Source organism: Parasteatoda tepidariorum, chromosome 1 (assembly GCF_043381705.1).
Source record: "Parasteatoda tepidariorum isolate YZ-2023 chromosome 1, CAS_Ptep_4.0, whole genome shotgun sequence".
Classification (NCBI taxonomy): Eukaryota; Metazoa; Arthropoda; class Arachnida; order Araneae; family Theridiidae; genus Parasteatoda; species Parasteatoda tepidariorum.
In genome coordinates this window covers 75258555-75283911 of record NC_092204.1, presented here as the reverse complement: position 1 = coordinate 75283911, position 25357 = coordinate 75258555, and the positions used below count along the sequence as shown (strand labels likewise).

General features: G+C 29.9%; 1 protein-coding gene across 1 annotated transcript in view; it reads left to right on the top strand.

Annotated features, from left to right (window-relative positions):
- LOC107449170 (uncharacterized) overlaps positions 1 to 25357 on the top strand; it is a 38842-nt gene that overhangs the window by 11845 nt on the left and 1640 nt on the right. The window contains exons 8-19 of the mRNA XM_071185725.1: positions 86 to 165; positions 238 to 343; positions 1725 to 1805; positions 2869 to 2955; positions 3131 to 3363; positions 11068 to 11141; positions 12065 to 12137; positions 12780 to 12861; positions 17672 to 17916; positions 20191 to 20305; positions 22522 to 22710; positions 24273 to 24372. Of these exons, the coding sequence (XP_071041826.1) occupies positions 86 to 165; positions 238 to 343; positions 1725 to 1805; positions 2869 to 2955; positions 3131 to 3363; positions 11068 to 11141; positions 12065 to 12137; positions 12780 to 12861; positions 17672 to 17916; positions 20191 to 20305; positions 22522 to 22710; positions 24273 to 24372 (1465 nt within the window). The remainder of the gene's footprint in view (positions 1 to 85; positions 166 to 237; positions 344 to 1724; positions 1806 to 2868; positions 2956 to 3130; positions 3364 to 11067; positions 11142 to 12064; positions 12138 to 12779; positions 12862 to 17671; positions 17917 to 20190; positions 20306 to 22521; positions 22711 to 24272; positions 24373 to 25357) is intronic.

Below are 25357 nucleotides of genomic sequence, written 5' to 3'. Positions count from 1 at the left end.
CGAGGTTTGACTGTATATATATATATATATATATATTATATACAATTATTTATGCTTCTATACTTTTTGAATCTACTTTTAATAGGATATTCCTTCTGGTAGTGCTGTAAGATTTGAACCAGGTGAAAGCAAAATTGTTACACTTGTAGAAATAGGAGGAGCAAAGTAAGTTGAGATTTAATGTCTCAACGATGCTTTATTAAAAAAAATAGCTTGTGTCATAAAATATTTTTCCAGGAAAATTTACGGTGGGAACAACCTTTGCGATGGACCGATGTTGAGTTCCAACTTACCCAACATTATGAAGAAAATCAAAAATCTAGGTTTTGGAAATAAAAAGCAGGTAACTATGCGGCTGCATATTATGTTTAGTGCATATTAAAGGAATTTTAGTGCATAATTTAGTGCATTTTAAGGGAAAAAAACAGTGTAATTATTTGTACTTAATTGATAAAATTTCTTTTTAAACATGGCGTAATAAGAATTTTTCTTATCTTCGCATCTTAGGATCTGATTTCAAATTTCGGTATCTGGTTTTCCGCATTGCTTTACAATCGATCTGAAAATTCCCTTCTTATTAAACAGGATTAGGAAAACGTTAGAGTATGGAATAGCAGTTAAGAATATAACAGGCGATGATCATAAACTTAAAAAAAGGAAAAAAAAACTATCGGTGTTCGAGAATATCGTGCAAATGATTATCGGAGAATTTCAGGAAACCTTTTGCAAATATTGATAACAGTATTTACTAAGTGGATACTTTAAATACAATAATAATGTGTTCGTAATTTTGTTTTAAAACTTAACTAGAATTACCACAAATATATGAAAGTTTAATCATAAAAATCGCGACTAAGCTTTGAAATTCTTATTAATAAAATTTTTCTCAGTAATGAAAAATTACAAATTAAGTTAACATTTTATTTGCTTCGGGAGGCTCTTAAAATATGGTATATGTTATATTCTATGCAAATTGGTGTTTACAAAATATTTACTGTAGCGACAAAACTTCAGGACCTAAACACATAAATTAAAATTAATGTTGTTTAACAGACCATGAGTAATATAAAAAAAAGCTTCTGAACTTGAGCACCCATTGGATAAGCGTTAATATCGGCGTAATCTAAAGCACAGAACCACGTATCTAGGAAATCAAACGTACCACGTATCAAAGAAAGTGCATAGGATTCACGTTATTTAGAATAACAAGTGCATATCTAGAATAATTGAATTTAAAAAAATTAAATAATAATAAAATTAATAAACACAAAATAATATGATTGATAACCTAATTAAAAAAATGATTAATATACTATTTGATAGTAGTATTGATAAAATAAATAAGAACAGGAAATAATCTAAATCTAGATAAATATTTTCTTGCTTTACTACATTAAAAAGCAAGTTCAAGAAAAATATTTATTTATTTTTCAAAAACTTTTGACCGCTCACCATCTCAGATGCTGTAAAGGTCAACGTTATAGAAATAGCATACCAAAATATATATTTCAAGAAATCGTTAATCATTTTCAATTAGTTGCTAACAGATTACGAAGCTGTAAATAACAGCTATTATGTTTACTTTTAATGTCAGTTATCACGTTGTCATATATTATTTTGAGATAAGTATCACGTGTTGAATTTGTTAAGAGATTGAAGAAGCCGTTTAAGAAGAAATTAATTTTATAACTAAAGTAATATTCTAATAAAAATTTTATTTTTAGGATACATTTTTACCAGTTGACTCTTATCTTCTCTCACGATATAACTATATGAATATGTATGGACCAACTGTTGGAGATAAAGTAAGAATTTATAAATAAATACCTATAAAAATCCCTTAACGAGTGAAAAAAAATTAAAAGTTCATTTGTCACAGTTTCGTTTTTTAAGAAATAACGAAATGTTTAATTTTTCATTAGTATGCATGTTATAACTATAATATTTATAGAACACATTTGGTAATGCTCTTCTCAGTTTAGACAGCCTGTTTGCACTTTGTTGATGTATTTTTTTAATCTCGATTTGGCGCAATTTTGGATGAATTTTTGAGAAATAGAATTTAATATTTTCCTTTGAGGCATGAGTAGAAGGGAGTGAAATTTAACTTTTTAAACAAAATGTGAATTAAGGATGTGTTATTCTATTCTACCAATCTTTCGCACACAAGCAGGAAAAAAGGTCAACCGAAAATTAATGAAAGATCATCCATCACTGAGAAAAAAATACTATCGAAAATAAGATATGGCAAAATGAAAGCTGTTAATCATTTTATTGTCATGTGTTTGAAGCTATTTTATTAAATACACTGAGTAAAGTATGAACAAAACTATCAGAATATGGTATAAATAACTGTGTTTCTGTCTCTGTAGGAACGCCAAAATTCTCGCATATTTTTTATCGAAGTACTAAGTTATGATTTTGGAAAAATTAACAAACGAATAATATGTGATAAAGTTTGGTTAAAGTGTTAAAATTTGGTTATTTTATCATGATACTTTAGATCATAGTATAAAAATCATTTCTTTGGTTAAATTTACTTTTCAATTTTGTATTCCTTTCTAAATGTGTGGTAATAAGAACTATAACTTTAAGAGCCAAAACTTCCGTTAAACCATTACTGTATAAACGGAAAAATTGCTAAATGAATTGTTTAAATACCACAGATTTGGTTTTTATTATCATGTCATTACCATACAGTATGGCAATTTCCATATGGTATGGGTTTTCAAATTACTTAATCCAAATCGGTTAACAATTATAAAATATGCGTAAGTATGCGCTGTTACAACATTGATATAACATTGCTACAACATTGTTACAACATATTTTATTACATACTTAATATTTCTATGCATTCTTTTTAAGGTTCGTCTTGGGGACATGAATTTAATAATTGAAATAGAACGAGACTTTACAGTATATGGCGATGAATGCACATTTGGAGGAGGAAAAGTATGTAATCTTTGCAAGAAAAGTTTTCTTTTATAATTTTTTCTCTCTCCATAATTCATGCTTAAAAATAACTAAGAAAACAATTGTGAAGTCAGAGACTTAATTCTCTTTTATTGTTTTCAACGAAACTTATGTACAAATTGTTTTATTAAATGAACATTTCTAAACCAACCAGGTTATAAGAGATGGAATGGGACAGGCTGCGTTGCTTGGAGCTCGTGATGTTTTGGATACTGTGATAACAAATTGCGTTATCATCGATGCTAAATTAGGAATACTGAAAGCAGATATCGGCATTAAGGTAAGCAAAATAAAATTTTATTTCATATGTTTTAGAATGATCAATTACTCTACTTTGTATATTATTGTATTATTAATTCCAATTAAAACTCTTTTAATACAATGCAGGCATTAAAACACAAAGCAAATAAAAATTTGACATGAGTTAAATTCACTTCAGAAATACATCATCTATAGTAACGCTACCAATCAAGTTCAGAAAAAAATGCAGGGGAAATACACCGCAGATTTTCTATAACTGGTAACTATTCCTCATGAGAGCCTTTGAAGAGAATGTAAAGTTGTGATAAATATGGATGCACCCAGAACAAAACAAAAGGTGATTGCACCATTTCTTATTAGAGGCAGATTAGAAATATTAGAAATTAGAAAGAGAAGAAAGGTAGATTAGAAAGAGAAAGAAATGGTGATTTGACCATTTCTTTCATCCCAATAGAGAAAAAATAGCAACTCTTCTATTGCTTCGAATCGTTTTATCAATAGCAGCAATGGATCTGTTGGAGATGTCTTCTTATTCTAGTTTCGGAAGATCCATAGTTAATGGCATCCCTTCATGAAAACTTCTGTACCATTTGCTTACGACAATCAGTCCAAAACAGAACTTCTGCATCTCGTCAATAATTGCTAATGCATATTGAAAATAGGCTCACATTCTGGCAATAAAAAGTGTACTATAGCTTGCTTTTCGGATTGTTTTTCGGTTAGATGCATCCACATTTAGCACGAATTTACATTCGCTTTAAATGTTCACACGAGAACTGGTTAATTAATTATGTGCAGTTTGAGACGCACTTTTCATATGTTCTGTTATAAACCTGAATGATCGCGCTTCTATTGCTAACTCTATGAGACCGATCCACTTTTCATTTGATAACCCTTATAATCTATAGTATGGTTTTTTTATGCAGTTATAAACTACACATCTATAAAAAGTTTGCAATGCATTGAAATATTCTGTGAAACTCTTGCAGCTTAAAACTGTAACCAAAAATCATAAATTAAAAGATAACTTTTTATCTTATTGTAAGTATATCACTGAAAAAGGTGACATAACATTTTGTTGCTTTAGAAGAAAAAATAGGTATGAAACTATTGTAAAGTAGAAAGGGAATTTTTGCAGACATGTGGCTTAATTATTATTCCAAAAACAACATTGATAACCTAAAATTGTAGTTTTCAAAAATATTGCTGCCTTTTTAGGAATTAGGAAAAATTTCTCAGTGTATTATTCTCAAATAAAATTATATCAGAGATTGTTTATTTATTTTACTCTTCTAGACAAAAGGGATATAAGAAATTGTTCTTCCTTTAAGTAAAAAGTAAAAAAAAATCATTAATTAGATCAAAAGCTTAATTGTATAATCCTATTTAAATGCTGCAATACTCGTGTCGAACACAAAGCATTTTTGAGTTTTCATTTTTATAATCGTTTTGCAATTCGTTAAAAAATCATGAAATAATTAAATAGAGCTTAGTTTAAAATCGAAAATAGTTTTTTTTTTCGTTTCCAAAGGAAGGAAACTACAGAGATGCACACACTTTTTGAAATAAACTAATTGTTAATCTTCCGAGTTGTGTAATTTAATTGTTTTTTTCTTTCCTTTCCTTTTTTTCTTATTGCTTCAGCAACTTTAGAAAATGTTTATTATGGCGTAGGAATTGTTTTTAAGATAGAAGACTTGAATAAAAGTGGAATTAAAGCCAATTTAGCATAATAAAGGATTGTTTTGGGAAATAACTTCAGTTTATTCCCATATCAAACTATATTTATGTCTTTCTATATTTAAGAAATATAAAGGTCAACTATAGAGGCTCTACAGGAAATTATTAACGCTGAACAGACCACCAGAATTAAAATGCAGAATTTAATTTTGGTATGCTGAAAGGGTTGTGCATATTATTAACTTAACACACAGTTATTTTTTTCGAAAATTATTGCAATTTTAAGTGCTTATTTTTGCTTCACGCTGCATTTCGCTTTGCTGTACAAAATCTATAAGATTTAAAAACTTGAAATTACAATGTAAAAAGTACAGGAATGTATTATGAACTATGCATGAATGTGTTATGTGGAAAAGAGTACTGTCAGTACTACGGAATAAAATAATTAAGATTCGACAGTTAGTTCGAGAATTATTAACTGTTAAACTTGGGGGGATTGGCCAATCTGTTCCCCGCTGAAATGCATTTATGGAGTTAAAACATGCTAAAAAGCGTGATGAAAAAGCCGCTTTCATTTGAGAACTTAACACGAATTCATTTCAAAATTCTAATAGTTATTGCAAATTTAAGTGCTTTTTCATGATTATTTTTCAGCTTTTTAGTTTCAAATATTATCTACTTATCCAGTGTCATAGAAATTTATTTGTTTCTCACGAAATTTTTACATCTTTATTTTATAAGCTCGAGTAGACGTCAATCAAAAGTATAAAGAGAGAAAGAGAGGGAGAGAGAAATCATGAGTTTCCAGGCACAAATTATAGTTAGTGAAATTTTAAAAATAAATTAAAAAAGCTTAATAAAGAGTGATAAAAGCCGTTCCCTATTTGAATTTTTATAAGATCTGCTCATGAGTAAAATTACTCATTAATAAACAACTCATTAATTTATTTTTATTCAGTCACACATTTTGTATTCCTTAGGTTAAAATTTTTTTTTCAAGTTCATTCGATTATTAAAAAGTCATTGTCACGTTAAATTTTGTAATGTTTAATTTTGATCAAAAAGTAATTGTCGTGTTAAATTTTGTTTTGTTCAATTTTGATCAAAAAGTAATTGTCTATTCCGTTTTGATTAATAGGAAAATGGTCTTACATAAAGCTACAGTAATTGTATATTATTCAAACAAAATATATATATATATTTTTTTTGTGAAAATATTAACGTTTAAGGGAGAAAATAAAATAATGATTAATACGAAGAAATTTCGATGTTCAGTGAGCGGAGAGTGCAGGGGGAGAGGCATCCTGATTTTAAAAAAATTGTGTTTTTATTATTGAAAAGTATCTTTGAAACAAAAATGAAGAACAAAAAGTATCAAGCGTAAATAGGCTTGTTTAACCTCCATATTATTGTCATTAAATAATCTGGAATCTGTTTTGTTCTAATTTGGTTGAATGCAAGCATTAGTTTAGATCATAAATTGATCTATTGATAAATTGATCATAAATTGATGAAAATTCAATCATAAATGTTGAAATGGAAATATCAAGGTATCAAATTATATTACGTGATAATTTTGTTATTTTAAGAAAAATAGTTTTTTTATTGTCTTAATTTAAAGTGAAAGAAATTAATTTTACATTAGCAATAGATATAAGCTTAGCTGAATTTCTTCAATCAAGCGCAAGTTTTAGTATTTGATTAAAATGCGCTTGTGTTTAATTTCAATTAATGGCTATAGTTAATTACATTTATCTCATTTATACGTCTAAATAAGAATGAACCAAAAATAAATCAAAAAAGAAATTAAAAGAGAAATCAAGGAAGAAGTGAAAAAAATAAGTCGAACAGTTCCTACATATTTTTTTAAAATCGCGTGACAGAGATGAAACTAATCTGAAATTAATTTAGAGAAAATATGCGAATGCTTATTTTCTCGTTAAATGATGTTGCAAAAAACTTTTACAAATTATAATTGTGAAAAGGTCGAAACAAATATTGATGAAGTATCATTTCAAGAATTCTCCAGAGTTTTGGCAAAATAAAAAACATAATAACAAATATTGCCTGCAGTAATTAGCTTCTTTCTTCTATCTTTCTTTACAGACCATCGAAAAAATAGTTTCTGTTGAAATATTTACTTATTATTACAATATTTTGCATAACAATATTATTCCTTCTTAATTATTCTTTAAAACTGTGTAAGCCTAAAAGTAATTGTGTGACTCAATGACCAAATTAATAAATAATATGTTGGGGAATTTTTTTTTATTCTTAAAAAATATTCCCTTATAATCTTATTTAGCTCATTAAATATTCGAAAAATGCTTTTTTTTTAGTTCAGTTTCTACTTATTTTATGACATAATATTTCTCTGAAACCGACTTTATAATATATTTTAGCGATCCTAGAAAAAAATAATGTTGGAATATATAGTTAAGATTGAATAATAATCTTTCATAGAGGAAAACAAATATCATTAAAAACAGAAAAATGGTTATTAAGGTATATTTAAAGTAAAATTAACAACATTAAAATCAGTTTGATTGTTAGAAAATGAAATGAATTGAGTTTTATTTATTTATTTATTTTTGATTTCATTACCTTTCTTGTAATTTATTTTCAGACTGATTGATTAGGTTTTAACGATGGTTTTATGTGCAGCCGATACTTTTTAATGAAATACTGAATCAGAGTTTCAAATTTCTAGTAGATATTAGTGATTTTTAATTAAATTCAGTATTTATTGTTGCAGTATTTCTAAGGTAGTAAATAAATAAAGTGTTGTATTAATCAACTTAAATTTAATGCTCAAGCTAATAATAATTTTCAATTTACAGATTTATTTTAAAAATTTATTTAAGTTTTATGATAGCAGACCGTGCTTATTACTTCATTTTATATTTTACAATCGCCTGTGAACAGCAGACTCAATTTTGAGTTCTTGACTACCAATGTAACTTGTAGCAATATAGTTTACGACAACCAATATATACGAGCTGGAAATGGTAAGCTAATTTATCAGCTGTAGCTTGGTCATTCAATATTGCAGCGAGCTCTCCAATCTCAGTTCACTCATTTTATTTTATAATTTTATAACCGACGCTGAACAGCTGACCCAATTCTCAGCTTATGACTATCATCAACCCGATCCAAGNGAGCGAACAACCCGAACGAGGTGGTCCCACAGATTCTCGATTGGGTTTAAATCCGGTGAGTTTGCTGGCCAGGGGAGTACGGTAAATTCATCCAGGTGTTCTTCGAACCACGCACATGCACTGCGAGCTGTATGACACCTCACATTGTCCTGGTGGTAGATGCCATCATTTTGACGAAAAATCATTTGCATGTAGGGGTGGACGTGGTCCGCAAGGACAGATACGTACTTGTACTGATCCATAGTGCCTTCCACAATGATGAGTGCACCCAATGAATGCCAGGAAAACATTCCCCAAACCATAACGCTCCCTCTTCCAGCCTGCAGCCTTCCGGCAATTGGTGCAGGGTGCTTGCTTTCAGACGTTTCACGCCGTATACGCCAACATCCATCTGTCCCATGGAGTTAAAATGCGATTAATCGGAAAAAGCCACCTGTTATCACTCTGTGGACGTCCATTTGCGGTACTGGCGTGCAAATTCCAGCCTTCGTCACCGATGAACAGCAGTCAGCATGGGTGCATTAACCAGGCGTCTGTTGCGGAGGTCCATGCGCAGCAACGTTTNTTCCCTTTCCACCTACCCTGAGTTTTATAATTTAAATATAGGACACTTTGTGTATGGAATTAACATTTCACCTGTACTTACTTTCACATTTAAACTTGTTTGATACATGTATTGGATCAGCTTTCCATCTGTTAAAATTAATAACTTTGTACACCGAGTTAACTTTTCATCTGTTCAAATATCTGCTTTTTACATATCTTGCATTTTTACATTCTTCGTTACTGTGTTGATGGAGTCATCTTTTCATCTGTTTTGCTATCTATATTTGGAATTCAAGTCACCCTTTTTATTCCTCATTGTAAATACTCATCTTCCCTTTGTTTTTCAAACTGGGAATTGTTTTTGTATTTTTAGTTGATCAATAAAATTGCTCCCCGGATGCCCCCGACAGGGGGCGGGACGGGGTTAAGCGTTTCTGATGCTTGACCTCTTGACGGTGTAACCTGTTGAAAAGGTAATAACATTCCACGTAATTGTAAACATAAAGTCATTCAACAAAACATGGCAACGCACTCTAAAATGAAAAATTTCAAAGTGAAAAAAATCTTAACTAATTAACAAAATTAATAAAATTAAGTCTTGTGGGAAGAAAAAATTGAATTCAATGTTACGTATGATGTTTTTCCGAGTTTCTTTATTTATCTTATGGTTAACTAAGATACTTTAAAATTATTTCCACTTGGAGCAAATCATCAAGTTTCAGTCTGTTACAGTTTTTTTTTCTAAAATACTTTTCTAAAAATAATTTAAGTTTTAATTCCTACATATTTTTATTCGTGTTTATAACTTAAACTAAAGAAAAAGGAAAATTTTCTGAAGTTGCTGTTTTCAAAACTGCTTTATTTGGCAGTTATTTGAAATAATTATACAAATAGTTTTATTTACGGTATACTATAAAAGAGGCTTAAAATAGTAAATTTACTACAATGACCTATTCTCTTATATTCCCCTGAATATAATCAAATTTTGTAAACTGCTTTCTGGCTGAACTATTTAGATAATTCAAGCTCAAAGTACCCTTTGGTTAAGCCTTTGACCAATAGGGAGTTTCTAAATTTGAAATGTAACCAACCAGAGACATTCGATGTTTAGCCACCAATTTCAATCAATTGATTAAAGATTTAATTCCATTACGGAGCGTTTGCATTGTATCCAGTTTGGCATTAATTGGAGATTCAACTTGTTTCAGCTGATCGCTATGTGTGTCCATTGTATTAAACATAGAATTTATCGATTGAAGATAAACGTGAACGTTTCAGAATGAAATGAAAACATGACAATGCTCTATTTTAATAAAACAATCATGAGTATTCAATGTTATTTTTAATGTGTGTGATCCTGTATCAGTTTAATTAAATGATGCTTCCAACCATATAAAAGTATCTCAAAAGTTTAGTTTTAAAATCATGCTAAGCATTTATACATGTCCTTCTGATTTATTTAAGCAAATTTGATGGTTCATATTAAACAAAAACTTGACAAAAAATTAATAAAGCAATCATAAGTAAAATTATTGTTATTATTAAATAGGTGAGTTTGACTTAGTTTCGATTAATTATTTTAAATTTTTCTAAGATAATAGTATCTTTATTTAATATCATTGAATGCATAAAAATGTATAAAAATGGTTGTTTCTACATAAGTTGTAAGTTTAATGAGAGGTTTCATTTTGATTAGCAATGTATATGATTCTAATTTATTAAATAAAAATTACATTTGAATTTCAAAAAAATCATGGATATAAATGAATTTTGAGTTTATCTAATAAATGTATAGTGTAAGGAAAAAGATAAATTTTAAGTATGTATAAGCTTTGAAAGCATTTTAAAGCTGCAAAATTTAGTTGAAAATTTCCTAAAAGGGAAAGTTTTTTGTAAAGAAATTATTTTTCTAAGTAAATTTAAGCTCCATTTTTTAAATGTTCTTCGATAAAAATTTCAGTTGAAGCTTTAAAACATAAGTAAGAACAATTTGAAAGTAGTTATTAAACTTATATACACTAATATGCTTTTGTATTAAACTTTATTAGATAAATGAATGTATGTGGTAGCAATGAATATATGCTATTCTAATTTATTAAATAAAACTTACATCTGAATTTAAAAAAATATGATGTATATGAATTTTGAATTCTCTTCATACTTATCCAGCGTAAGAAAAAAAAAACTAAACTCTAGGTATCTATGAATTTTAAAAATATTTTAATGCTTAAAAATTTTGTTAAAAATGTCTTAAAAAAAAAAAAAANAATAAAAAAAAAAAAGAAAGGAAAAAAAAAAACAATTTAATTTACCTTGACTTTTTCAAATGTTATTCGAAAAATTTTTTAGTTGAAGCTTCAGAGAATTATTAAGTACAATTTGGAATATAGTTACGAAACCTACAGAACGTCTTCGATTTTAACTTTAAGTGATAAATATTGCATATTTTATTTAAGCATTTTTTTTTTAGATTTATCATGGAAGCAACAGATGATTTTCCATTGAACTTTGGTTTCACAGGTTCGTAAAAATTTACTTATTATTAATAACTCTGAATATCTAAAATCTATTTGCGGGTTATTTTAATGCTAGGAAAATTAACGATTCTTTATTTGTAAAAAAGATATTTCTGTATAAAGGTAAATATATATTTTTTTGAATTCTTGTTAAATAATTGAACTACTTAGCAGGGAGTTCGATAAATCACTCTTAAAATCTATGTTTAAAGTTTTATATTTCTATTTGATGCTTTTTTAGACCTTTAATTTGGATTGTTTCGTTAAATACCTCTTCCTTAAATCTTTCTCAGTCTCTAAATATTTATACACTGAAGAGCCAAAACAACTGGTTCAGGCATGAGTATGCAGATAAAATGGTATGGAGCCAATCAAAGTACAGCGCTGCGATCGGCAACGCGTATATAAGACAACGAGTGTCTAGCACAGTTCTTCGGTTCGGTTACTGCTGCTACAATGCCAGGTTATACAGATTTAAGTGAGTTTGAACGTGGTGTTATAGTCGGCGCACGGGAGATGGGACATAGCATCTCCGAGATAGCAATGAAATTTGGATTTTCACGTACGACCATTTCACGAGTATACCGTGAGTATCGGAAATCCACCAAAATCCCCAGACATGAACATTATTGAACATATTTGGGATGCCTTGCAACGTGATGTTCAGAAGATATCCCCACCCCCTCTTACTCCCACTGGTTTATGGACAGCCCTGCAGGATTCATGGTGTCAATTATCTCCAGCACTACCTCACACATTGATCGAATCCATGCCACGTTGTGCTGCGGCACTTCTGCGAGCTCGCGGGGGCCCTATACGATATTAGGCAGGTATACCAGTTTTTTTTTACTCTTCAGTGTAGTTTATACTTCCTTTAAAAGTTGTTATTCGTTTAACTGATTATCGATTGTATTTTATTCATTTTAGGCAAAGGGAACACAACTGACACTCAAAATTTATCAAAAGGGCTTGTAGAACAAATTGAAGCAGGTGCAGTAGGGTAATATTTTTATTCGCACTTGTTTTCGAGAATTATTTTTTTTCAAAACTTCAAAAAGACGCAACTCATCAAAAGAAAAGAAGATCTTATTTTCAAAACGTACTATAATATGATATAATTACATCATATTATTATAATATGATATATATACTATAATAGTGACAGTTTTCCTTTGTCAAGCTAACCACAATATACTTTCTCTCTGAGTTGATGGCAGCACAATATCATCTAAATCATTGTATTTGACTTATTGAAACATAATATCAGAATTATTGCAGAATTAATGCGACCTTTCAGCGACTTAAATGTTTCAATATTATTTATAAAGTTTCATAAAATATATAAGAAAAATTTAAATATTTTCTTATAATCTATTCTTTGCGGTGGTAGAACAAATTTAGAAATTCTTACTCAAAAATAAATTCTATATAAATTGCTTCATAACTACACCCTACGATTTTGGAATTTACGGATTAATTTTTCATTATTTACAAAGAAATTATAAATCATGTCTAAAATATTTAATAATTGAATCTTTTTTAAAAGAGACGAAAATTAGCTCATTGAATTTAATTATTGCATTTGTTAAAATACACATACATTATTTTAGAAATGTATCTTTTTAATTTTGTATTGTTCCAGATTTAAAGTTCATGAAGACTATGGTTCCACACCATCAGCTATTGACAGTGCCTTAAAAGTTGCAGATGCTTTTGATGTTCAAGTAATGATTTTTAAATTCAAGTGATTTTTTAATTTAGAGTAATTTTTCTGAAGCAAAAATTTTGAGTATATTTCAAAAACATTTATTGTAATACATACCTCTAACAAAATACTGGAAAATTGAAAATCATCCACGTTTAAGTAATTAAAATGTAAACTTTCCATAACTAGAAACAATAGGTGGGATTTTTCATTAAGTTTACTCAATAACAGTGAAACCACGAAATGAGTCCGAGGTTGGAATCACCGAAAATGAACAATAAGAATGAAGACATAATAAATCTATTCATTAAATGTCTACTGAATCAGTTTAAGCGAAATAAAACTCTTAGAAACATTTCTAATCTAGCTTGTTTAGTTTTAATTTTCTAGGAATTTCCTCTCTTGTAGAGCGCATCTCAAACATTTAACTCAAACATAACAAACTAGAGGGCATTTAAAACGTAATTCTTGAAACTATTTAAAACGTCATTGCAACCTCTACTCAAAACAAAATGTTTCTGCAGTGATTGTATATAATATTAGATTTGGTTTATTTTTATAATCTGATTGCTTTATCTCTAATTAATAGATTACGCAATCTTCCTCCAATTTAAAATGTAATCTTACTTATACTTCTAAGAAGTAAATAGAAATGCTTCTGTAAAATTTTTAAACATTTCAAGGTTAATTAACGTGCGGAACATCTATAAAATATAACGTAATGAGGTATTTATGTTAATAAGTCACTTATATAATGCAAAACATACAATTCTTTTCTGATTTGTTTTCACCCCCGCACAATAATTGGAGTTTAATTAAGATTTTATGAAACCTTCCTTAAATGTTCATCTTAATTATAAATATTCCAAAACTATAAGCAATTCACAAATACCTATCTGTATGTCTATTTTAATTATCTTTGAAGGCGATTCTCAGAAGTATTGAAAGAGAAATTGCTAAATTAAGCTTAATTAGTGTTGAACTCTAATTTAACGTTTCCAAAGAAACTGTCGACTTATTTCATTGTATGTTAGATAGCTACAAATTGGAGGAAATGCTAATTGCGAAGTGAAGTCATTAGTGAAGCATGAATATTTAACAGGATTACTTTCGAAATCGTACTAGTGTTTTGGGGGTTTCAAACTCTTCGTTTTTTTTTCACTCTACGTTCCTTTTGAATGCCAACTACACGATTACCGTGTAACCGTAACACACTGTCAGAAACTCAATGAATCGGAACGACAGCATTGTTTTCCTTTTCTAGTTACAAAATTACTTTGCATAGTTGGAAATATTGATGTGGAATGTGTCTCTTGCGTTTTGTTATTATCGAAAGTGAATAGAGCATTAAATTAGATCGGTCAGAGAAAGGTGTTAAACCATTGTTTTTATTTTATTTTATAATCGTCATTGAAAAGTCTCCCCAATTTCGAGTTTATGACTACTAATGTACAACGCCGCAGACTGGTAGTTTTGATCCCAATACAGAGGACAAGAGAGCTCCTGATTCAAGTATTGGGAGAGGACATTTTTTTGATGGAACTAACTCGCATTTGCTTTACATGGAGGGGAAAACCACGAAAATCTCCCACGGTAAGCCTGACGGCTAGAGGACTGTAACCCATGATCCGTCTACCACTGATTATATTTCACGTCAGCACTGCCGTCGGCGCAAGCTGGATGCTGAGTTCGTATCAACATTCATCTCAGGGATTCGAACTCAGTTCACCTTATTGGAAGTCGAGCGCTCTCTCCCCTGAGCCATTGCGGCTCCTAATAATTGTTTTTTTTAATAAACGTCGTTGAACAGCTGACCCAATTTTTTTTGGGCTTATGACTTCTAATCTTCAACTCCGTAGCCTTGTAATTTTAAACCCAATCCCGAAGACAAGGGAACTTCTGGATCAAATATTGGGAGAAATTTTGTCTTCGTGGAGGACTTTTTGATGGAAGTAATCCGCATTTGCTTTACATGGGGAGGAAGACCACGAGAACCTCCCAAGGTTAGCCTGACGGCAAAGGGACTGTAACCCGTGATTCGTCTACCACTGAGGATATTTCACTTCAGCACTGTGGTCGGCGCAAGCCGGATGCGGATTCGTATCGACGAGCCATAGGTGGGATTCGAACCCGGTTAACCTCATCTGAAGGCGAACGCACTATCCCTTGAGCCATCACGGCTCTTATTCATTGTTTGTAATTCTCGAATGTTATTGACCTATGATCCGTCCACCACTGATTATATTTCATGTCAGCACTGTGGTTGGTGCAAGCCGGATGCGGAGTTCGTATCAATCATTCATCCCAGGGATTCGAACCCGAAGTTCATTGTTTGTAATTCTCGAATGTTATTGCTTGTAGTTAGTATTAATGGAAAAATCTGTTTGATGAACCTCGAAAATATATTTTGTATAAGTCAATACGTTTTTGACACGTTCTAATTTTTATAATAACTACACATTTTTGTCCGGTGCAGTCTATTAAGGCAACTTTCCCATCACAGGATGAGAGCTTAGGGGTCGTGAGTATAATCCTGGAAATCAAAAAAACAACTGGTGTGTATACACATTAAGGCTTACAACTGAAGGTCCTCTCGCTAATTTTGGTGTGACAGTTTTAGAAATAGGAATACCAGCTCATGCGCTGAGGTCAAAATTATGTAGCCCTGACCCCATGCATCAACTCCTAGAAGAGATAAGGACTTCGCACTGGTTACCATAAACTAGGAATTCTATCCCCTAGTGGTCTAACCGATGTGATATCTGTCTTCGGGACCCTACTGCGCAGTTTATGTTCGTTACGTTGAACTACCTAATTGAATTGTGTGAAGGCCTTTTCTCCTCTAGAAAGAGTTGCCCCATGGCAGTTCAAAAGTAGAGCACTGAAAAACGGGGTTGGGTGATGTCATTTTCCCATTTTGAGAAGTATAAACACAAACTTCCTGAGATTGTTGACTGTAAAGGTTAAAATGTTATTCAACCCCTTGACGAGTCATTTATTTTAAGCAAGGGTCCATTAAAATATTTTTAAAATTTAGGTAAAAAAGTATTCTATTAGCTTATTTGATATAAATTAATATGGATTTTTGCACCGTTTTTCTTTGGTAAGTTTGTCAACTGCTACCAATTGGGTGTTATAAATAAAGTAAGAAAAGTAATGACTTTTATTTCTTTTCATTTATAAAATAACTTTTTCAAAGGCTCCAAACAGAAAATGGAATTAAATATTGTAACTTTCCATACATTCCTTCAAAACTGACATATTGTTACCAATTTCAAACAAATGTATGTCATTTGAGTTAAAGTTAATTACAAATAGTATACTAAAATAAAATTGGTGGAAATATTGGTGCTGTTAAGTTCTCTTATCTCTATCTTAGAATGCGTAAAAGCATAAGTTGTTTCAAAAAAGTCTCTTGTTAAGTTTTATTTTGTTTTTGAATTATTTTCAAGTGCCTATTTTTATGGCTGGTTTAAAAATCTCATTATAAGCATAAAAGTAACTAATTTTTCGAGTTTACATAACATGACGCATTTTTTAAATTCATTTTTTTCGAATTTTAATGACAAGCCCTATTAAGCATTTTGATTGATAATGTAGATTTTTTTACCCAAAGTAAATAATCCGAAAATAGTATTTCTCAATTTTAACATTTAGTTGAGCACATAAGATGTGTGACATTTGCATTTAGAAACTATTTTAATAAACACAATAATAATAATATTTAATTTATCTCACAGTATAATTCATTTTTCAAATGATGTAAAACTCTGAATTTTTTTTTTTTTACAATTTTCATAACAGACAGAAAAAAGGATATAAAATACATAACTATATATACTTTTATATTTAAGAATGATGGTGTTTTAAAATTTATTATGTTTTTAGAAAAATTATGATTTCCATGGGAAATTTTTTCTTTTTGATTCCAATTGAATTGAGAGTTATGCTTCCTTAGTAAGAATAGAAATCCATCGAGTATTTTTAAAATTTATCTTATCTCTGCTATTAAGTATCCTTCACGTAGGATTGGAATTTTTTTTTTAAAAAAAAAGCATTAAAAATGAAATTTAGAGGAAAAGAATTATGTATGGTGCTTCTTAAACACTACTTTTCACATATAATTTTCCAAGCCAAAGAAAAGTCATAAAAATTTGTACAGTGGGATTTGGAAGTACTTAAGCCATGAAAATACCATCGAAATCTTTTGAATCTCCAGTGAAGAAACACCGAAAACAACTTGATTGACTAATTGTACTTGTGTTTTAAATAATCCTCTTTTTTCCCCATTGTTTCTTCCAGAAATATGACAGCTTTTTTAGTTCTCTAAGCTTTGAGCCACACTGTAAAATTGTACAGTAATTTCTCTGACTGCCTTCACGTTAAAATCGTGAGAAAAACTTTTTTTGCATGAAAACCTGCAGTTGAAAGTTTGGAAAACAACGGGACTAAGGCTCAGTAGAATAAATCTTTTAGTTCAGCTTAGCTTAGCTGTAATTTGTTAGATATCGATAGCATTTTTGTTTTTACTTTCAATTAAGCATTAATTTACGCTCTTTAAAATGTATAGATCTGTACTCTTTGCTTCTTTCTTGAGAAGAATCCTTAATAATGTATATTGAAGGAGGTGGTTACAGAAAACCCTGCATACTTTTCTTTCAGCACTTTTTTTTCTTCTAAATTTGCTTAATTTTTACATCATGTTGCTTTTCCAGCTATATATTTACCTGTTCATACACCTGTTTCATATTTTCCAATTTTAAAAAGAATATCACGTAATTTCTTGAAGCATTAAAAATTAAATTTATAAACTATTATATTTTCTGTAGATAACCATACATTCAGATACACTGAATGAATCTGCATGCGTGGAGGAGACAATCGAAGCTTTCAAAGGTAGAACAATCCATACCTACCACTCCGAAGGGGCTGGGGGTGGACATGCACCTGATATTCTGCGAGTGTGTAGTGAGCCCAACGTTATACCATCCTCAACTGCTCCGACTAAACCATTTACAAAGAACACTATTGATGAATTTTTGGATATGCTTCTTGTTTGCCATAACTTGGATAAGTAGGTTACCGTTTTGGTGATTCTTTCATTTCTTACGAGGAAGTTTATAGGGAGCCTAAAAGAATAGAAATAGATAAGTTTCTCACGAAATATGCGTTAGATTAGAAATCTAAAAATGCCCGAATGAAATATTTTTAAAAGATAGATGAAGAGATAAGTCTCTTCATTTCCACACCATTTCCTGGGGTTCGGTTGGAGTCAATTTCAAAATCTTAAAAAGGAACCTAATATTTATTGCAAATTTGGTTTCACAGAAAAAATACTTCAATTTTGCACACAAATATTTGTATTTTCGTACACTATCGCTGTGTTCGCAAAATGAAAATGGGGCATGCATTCTTTAAAATAGAGATATCTTAAGAAATTCGTATCAGATTAGAAAAATAAGAAATTAAGTAAATAAATAAATAATTAAGTAAGTAAATAAATAAGTAAATAAATAAATAAATATATTAAATTAGTCACTTTCGATACTGTTAAAAATCTATTTAAAGTCACTAATTTTGACTCTGTTGCACCCAGTGAAGCTGAAACAGCTGCAATTGAAAATACTTCACAGATTGATTTTTAGATTTTTGATAGCTGTTAAAGAAAATAAAAAAAACGGCTTGTTCTGTGGTAAGTTTCGAACATTTTTGTTTCAAATCTTCTTCATATTTCTGATTTTGTTTTCTCCCAGTCTACAAATATTTCTAATTTTATCCGTTAAAGAAAATGTATAAATATTTTTATAATTGAAAATTCCGGAAAATGCCATCCCTGTGTGATACCTCACTCATGAATATTCGATAATTATTTCACGAATCGAAATATTTAAACTCTTTATTTTACTACTTTTTTTTTAATTTTTAAGAGTAGTAATTATGATACCAATAACATGAACAATAAACGAATAATGATTTTTTACTATAATTTTAAGCTTTGCATATGCTGGCGTGGTGTTTAAGTAAACATTTTGAGGAAACATTTTCTTTTTTATGACATTAAACTTTTTCACAAGCTATTTTTTCCCATTTCCAGTTTAGTATTTTTCAGAACTAAGAACCATTGAATCGCGTTGCTATATTTTCATTATTTTTACAATGGATGATTGTAATACGGATAGTAATTGTAGTTCAGATTCTCAAATTACTTTTAACTATATCTTCGTTTAATTTGACATTATATAAAAAGTGAAATCCTCATTGCATTGAAAAAAATGTAAGTGGTGAATATTGATATATATTTGTCAATTGTATAGTAAAAGCCTTATTTTCTAAAGCATATTTGGTGTGCTTCCTTTATTTCAATTTTAAAAAGCCTCCCGATTTAAATGATATGCAGCATTATTTGGCAAACCCATTAGGTAGAATTGTTAATGCCAAAAGTTAGCTTTATCGTGAATATTATTTGTTTAATAAATAAGGTAACTGGGAACTTAATACTCGAGAATAAGCGAGGAGATTTAAATTAGATTTAATTGGATACATGTAAGCTGCGTCGCGTGTTTGTGTCGAACCTGATTGGCTTCTGAATCAAAATAAGGCCAAGATTTACCTACGATGACGACCTGAATCGAATATATATCGAATTACGTTCACATAATTGGATACCTGCAAGTGACATTATCATAGATATGGACCCTGATTAGTTGTTGAAACGCTGTATTTGTTCATGTTAGCAGTTGTTTTTTTCCATTTTATTTCGTGTAAGCCTGACATATCAAGCATGATTTCTCTTAAGAAGCACAGTCTATATTATTCCACATTGAAATGTTTGATTTATTTTTTGCTTAATAAAGAGACAAGCATGAAGTCAAGCAGAACATAAAAAAGCAAACAAATAATTAACAAAGTTACATGGTATACAAAATAAAAGTAATCACAGTTAAAATAAAATACATAAGCAAATAATTAATCAAGGAGAAATAAAAGATGTAGACAAGAAAAAAAATTATATTTAACAAATTCAATATGCGATACGGCATTAATTTGACTAACTTCCCGTTAATTAACATCCTAACTTATGTGGAGGAACTTAACTTGATTTTAGCCAGCCTGAGGTCATACCGTCCTGTGTTAGTGAATTAGTGGTCTTTTTTTCTAAAGTTGAGAGTATCCCCTTTTCCATGCGTCACCATGAAGTAAATAGATCATTATAATTTTTTCATAAATTTCGTTCACGTTTATTATAATTAGCAAATCAATGCAGATTTATAAACATATATCATTCAAAATATTGGGAATAATATTTACTGTTTGAAATATTCTTTGACCTTTTGAATATCGTTCGCAGGAACAACAAAGAGGATTTGCTGATAACTGAGTCTAGAATTAGAGGAGAAACTATGGCTTCCGAAGATATTCTTCATGATATGGGAGCAATGAGCATAATGTCATCTGATGCACAGGTAAATTTTTGCTGACATACGTTTTTTTATATCTACCAATTAAAATTGTACAACTTTACGAAGAGTTCCTAAGAGATTTTATTCCTATGAACACAGTAAAATGGGGTGACTTTTGCTACGTAGACATTTCCATACTTCACAAAACATATTTTACATTTTAGGTCCAATTTTCTTTTAAATGTGAGGCTGATTCTTTCAATATGGTAAGGGAGAATTTAATTTTTTGGGGGGCAAAACCACCAAATAGGGTGAGGTGACTTAGAGCTACCTACTTTGTTGTCTTAAAATGGAATAAAACTTTGTTCTAGAACATAATAGACTATGGAGTTTACAATTATTTTACGAAATAAATTTTATTCTATTCAATTTGTGAATATATTTTTAAAAATATTATCGATTTTTCAATATTCGATCTTTTTATTAGTTTTTCTGTTGGAAGAAAAAAATAACTTGTCATAAACGTATTGAATTTGTTATTATAAAGTAAACAATTACTTATTAAATCTACTAATTGTTATTAATTTCATTATTACAAATTATATCGTTATCAGTTGTATTGAAACATTTAAATCAAGATCAAACAAATTATTAAAAAATATTTCTTGTCCACGGAATCTATTTTTATTTAATTTTTCTTATACTAGACATTACTTGATAGTCTGACCAAGTGTCAATATATTGCTTTTATTTGATTTCAGAATAGGAATTGGTACTTCATCACTCTCAATGGTTACTGTCCTATTATGTAACAGTTGTGCATAATGTTTTCTGGATGTTTGCTTGATGGGATTCTGGGGTTTATTAATTGACTCAGAGTGCTTTATTGTACTAACCTTTACTTCTGGTATTGGGATTTCAGAACAAAAACAATCCAAAACAATTTGCCTTCTCAGTCATGATTATTCAACGCATAACTAAAAACTAGCACAAAATCATCGCCAAAGTGATCATTATATGTGTAATAAAAATGATATAAAAACTTCTCTTTGAAAATATACGCTCATTATACTGGGAATCTTAAAAAATCAATAATACCACACATATATGTAATCCAGATTAGATTTTTCGATATTAAGCTCAAACAGTAAAATAAATACCATCAAACGACAATTTTTGTAGATCAACACGAATTTGCATTTAAAGAAAGAACATCTGTTTCACAACTGCTCACAACTATCACTAAATGCCATAGAACTCCAAAAAAGAAAAAAGAAAAATGGCGTGCGACAGAAATTAATCTCCCTTAACCTAAAGTTAACTCCTTTTACGGTGTTTGCAACTGCATCACCGAACGCCTATCTAGATTGTTGTTGAGCATGGTTTATTACAATGTATTTGTGAAGAAATGATGAGTTCAAAAGAAAAAGAGAAGGATTTTTAAATAGATTTATAAATAAACAAATAAACGCTTGAAAATTTATCTTTTTTCTAGCTATAAACGATATTTGAACTTGTTAATCTGTTTTGTTTAGTACTATCGTAATCTTTATACAATTCTACCATATTATTTGGGCACATAAATAATTAAATAACTATTTAATAACAAAATAACTTACAAAGTGTAATTTTATTAATATATTTGTTGGATTTACACGTACAAAAATCTTTGCCTTTCAATGTTGAAGTTCAGAAATTTAAATTAAAATAAATATGAAGAGAAAACTAATGTCATATTTTAAGCAAAATGAATAACACAATATTATTTTTAAAAAAATAATCGCATGAAACTAAGGTGGTACGACACTACTGTATTAAAAAACTTCATTGGCTTCAAAAATATGTTGATGAAAATAGATCTGACATGTCTCAAGACTTGAATTAGGTGTGAATGAGAAGAAACCAAATTGATTTGAAAAATAAAACGTAAAGCTGCCATTATAGAGTTGCCAATTGGAGAGAATCAACGGTGGGAAAGGTGAGAATCAAATCTGATTTTCCCCTTTATTTTCATCTTTTTTCTAGAAACTTTCGTTTTATAATTCAAATCACTCTTGTTTCTTTTTATCCAAGTCTGGTAAGTCTTGAGAATGAGCGCCTAGTTTTAAACACTTGACACACGTCGATTTTTATTTTCTTCTGCATATTTTTAGAGCTAAGGAAGTTTTTAATTAATCTTATGTTATTAATGTTGGTTTCTAGGATTCAATTTCATCATTATTTTGTGTTAAATAAACATATAAACAGTTAAGTAAACTATAAATGAAAATTTTAATTAGGCAAGTGGAAGAATGGCCGAGGTTCTAATTCGTACGTGGCAGACAGCAGATAAGATGAAAAAAGTCCGGGGTCCTCTACCAGAAGATTCAACAAATAATGACAATTTCAGAGTAAAGCGATATATAGCCAAGTACACTATAAATCCTGCCATAGCACATGGTTTGTCTCATGTTATTGGATCCATTGAAGTAAGTGATATACATTAATACGTTCGTAATATAAGTTTTTCAGTATCAACCTACATCTTCTAAGAGAAAGTGCAGAATGATTTTTAACTGCAACCTTCTTTACTTTAAGGTGAGATAAGTCACAACGTAAGAATTAAGAATTGCATGTCTGAAAATTTCGTTGAATGCAGCTAGAAGCTCTTTCTTATTGTAAACTATACTCCCATTTTGCTTCATCTAAAATATCTTAGTTTAGTGTTTTCTTAAACGCTTTACGGATTTAGGTTATTTAATGATTTTGTGACCTATGTAGGCGAGGCTCTGTAAGTTAGTCTACAAACTAATTAACTACTGTGGAATTTAACCTGTCTCTCAGTCAAGAACTGTATTGAATCCATTGTTCAATTAACTACAAAGTATATTTTAGTTTTCCGAAAATTAACGAAAATTAATTTAAAGTTAAAATATCTTTCGAAACATTAGCTTGAAAGATTTTTTATCCAATAAAATTTTTGTTTAATAAATGCTTTTTCAAGTCATTATTTGGCTGTAAAGTTAATTTATTTCGTAGAAATTTAGCTATGTAAATTTCATGTCATGTCTCGTATCAGAATTTGTATTTATAGAAATTAAATCAAATGTCATGCTTTGAAAAATCTTACATTTTAAGATACAAATTACGTTTTTAATTCAACGTAATTTAAATACTCCTGTGTATTTTTCACCATATTTTCAACCCAGTGAAAATTTATTCACCTTTTCACCGTTGTATCACTAAATATTTAAAATTAACCCATGCGAAAAGCACACAAACAAAAAACTTAGCAAAAAGTTAAAAAAACAAACAAATTCACAAATCAACGAAACAATACTACAAAAAATATCACGAATAAGTAGAGAAACTAAAAAAAGGAAGTCAAATAATTTTACTCGTATTAAATTTATTCATTTTTTGGAAAATCTTCAAAGCGGTTTAAAACAATTCTTTCAATAGTAGAATCAGCAATTAATTCATTCTTTTACCAGTTCAGTCATGGATATTGCGTATACTACCACACAATTTTTTTACATGCTTGCATTTTCGTATTATTTGGCATTTGGTATTTTTGTATTTTTGAATAATAAGATTTATTTGATAGCTATTGCAAAAATAGTTTTTTCCCGAAAATTAAATTTTTTAAAATCAGATTTCTAAAATTCTATTTTGGCGCTGATAGCACTGGCACGAGAATAAAAATAGTTGTCTTGTCAAACCATTTTGTTCGAAATCTATTTGGAGGCATTTATATTGCTTTTTTCAATTGCTCGGCGGTATACTTCTTACCATATAAATAACGATCTAAACATAAAATTAACAAACAATATAGAAGGTAACACGGAGTAAATTTAGCAAACAGTAGTTGAGCTCAAACCATCCATTTAGCGTATTTTTCATACTTAAAATCTTCCCTTGAAAACTTATTTATTGTTTAAAATTTAGTTAAAAACCATTTTTTTTAATCTATCCTTTCATGCAAACAAAGATTTCAATTGGTATGCAAATTTATTTATATGGATAATTTTTTTCTCTCAATTGTCTGTAGGTTGGTAAGATGGCTGATTTAGTTCTTTGGAAACCTGCATTCTTCGGTGTTAAGCCAGATATGATTATTAAAGGAGGAGACGTAGCTTGGTCTGATATGGGTAAGTTGGAATCTATACCGTTCATTAAAACTTTTTAATTAACATTTATTATTAATCAAAATCATTTAATCATATTATAAATTATCCTTTTGAAGTAGGTTGGTTTTTGAATCGGCAGAAAAATGTCTTTCATCAGTGACAATTTTTGTATAAACATTGAAAGCAGAAAATTAGGTTAGGTGAAAAGTCCATCGTAAAAATGTAATAAGAAATACATAAGCGTTAGTGGTCCCATCTTAATATTTAAGAAGGAACGAAATATACATGAAAATCTGATGAACAATTATCCGAATAAATTAGACTGTGAATGAGACACCGTTTGGTTGTTGTTGTCGTATGCCATGAAGGCAAAGGGGATGCGCTTCTTCTTGTTTTCCAGTGGCGCCATCTATGGCCAGGAATTCGACTTCCGCCGCACGTAATTACATCACAACCCGCTTCTAGGACAGACCCATTCATACATCTATTTATTTATTCACAGATCGCAATTTTGAACCGAATCAGAGAATGATCAATCTCCAACTAATTACCCCCTGAGGTATGATTTGTTTTAAGAACGGGGAGGACTTTGTGATCCGTCAGATCCAACGTGCAAAAGTCTCCTTTTACTACACCGGGAATCTTCGGCTGGCGGATTGAACTCGCGACCTCTTGGACATGGGCCCAACGCCCTTCCCACCAGGCTATCTCAGCCCACATCATTTGGTAAAAATAGGTATAGAGCTATGTTGAAGCTGGAGCTTGAATTATATCAATGAGTGGAATAAATTAATCAATCGTCATTTACACCATTTCTATTGGATGATGCATGTTCTCATCCCAATGGAAACGTATTCTTATTAATTGCTTTCTGTAGCTGATTGCTCATTTATGAATTGCCAGTGAACATGTAAGTGAAGTGACGATAGTTTAGACTTCTCAATATCATTCGCACTTTTTTATACTCAAACTAAGAGGAAGAATGTTATCACTAATTTATAGCAAC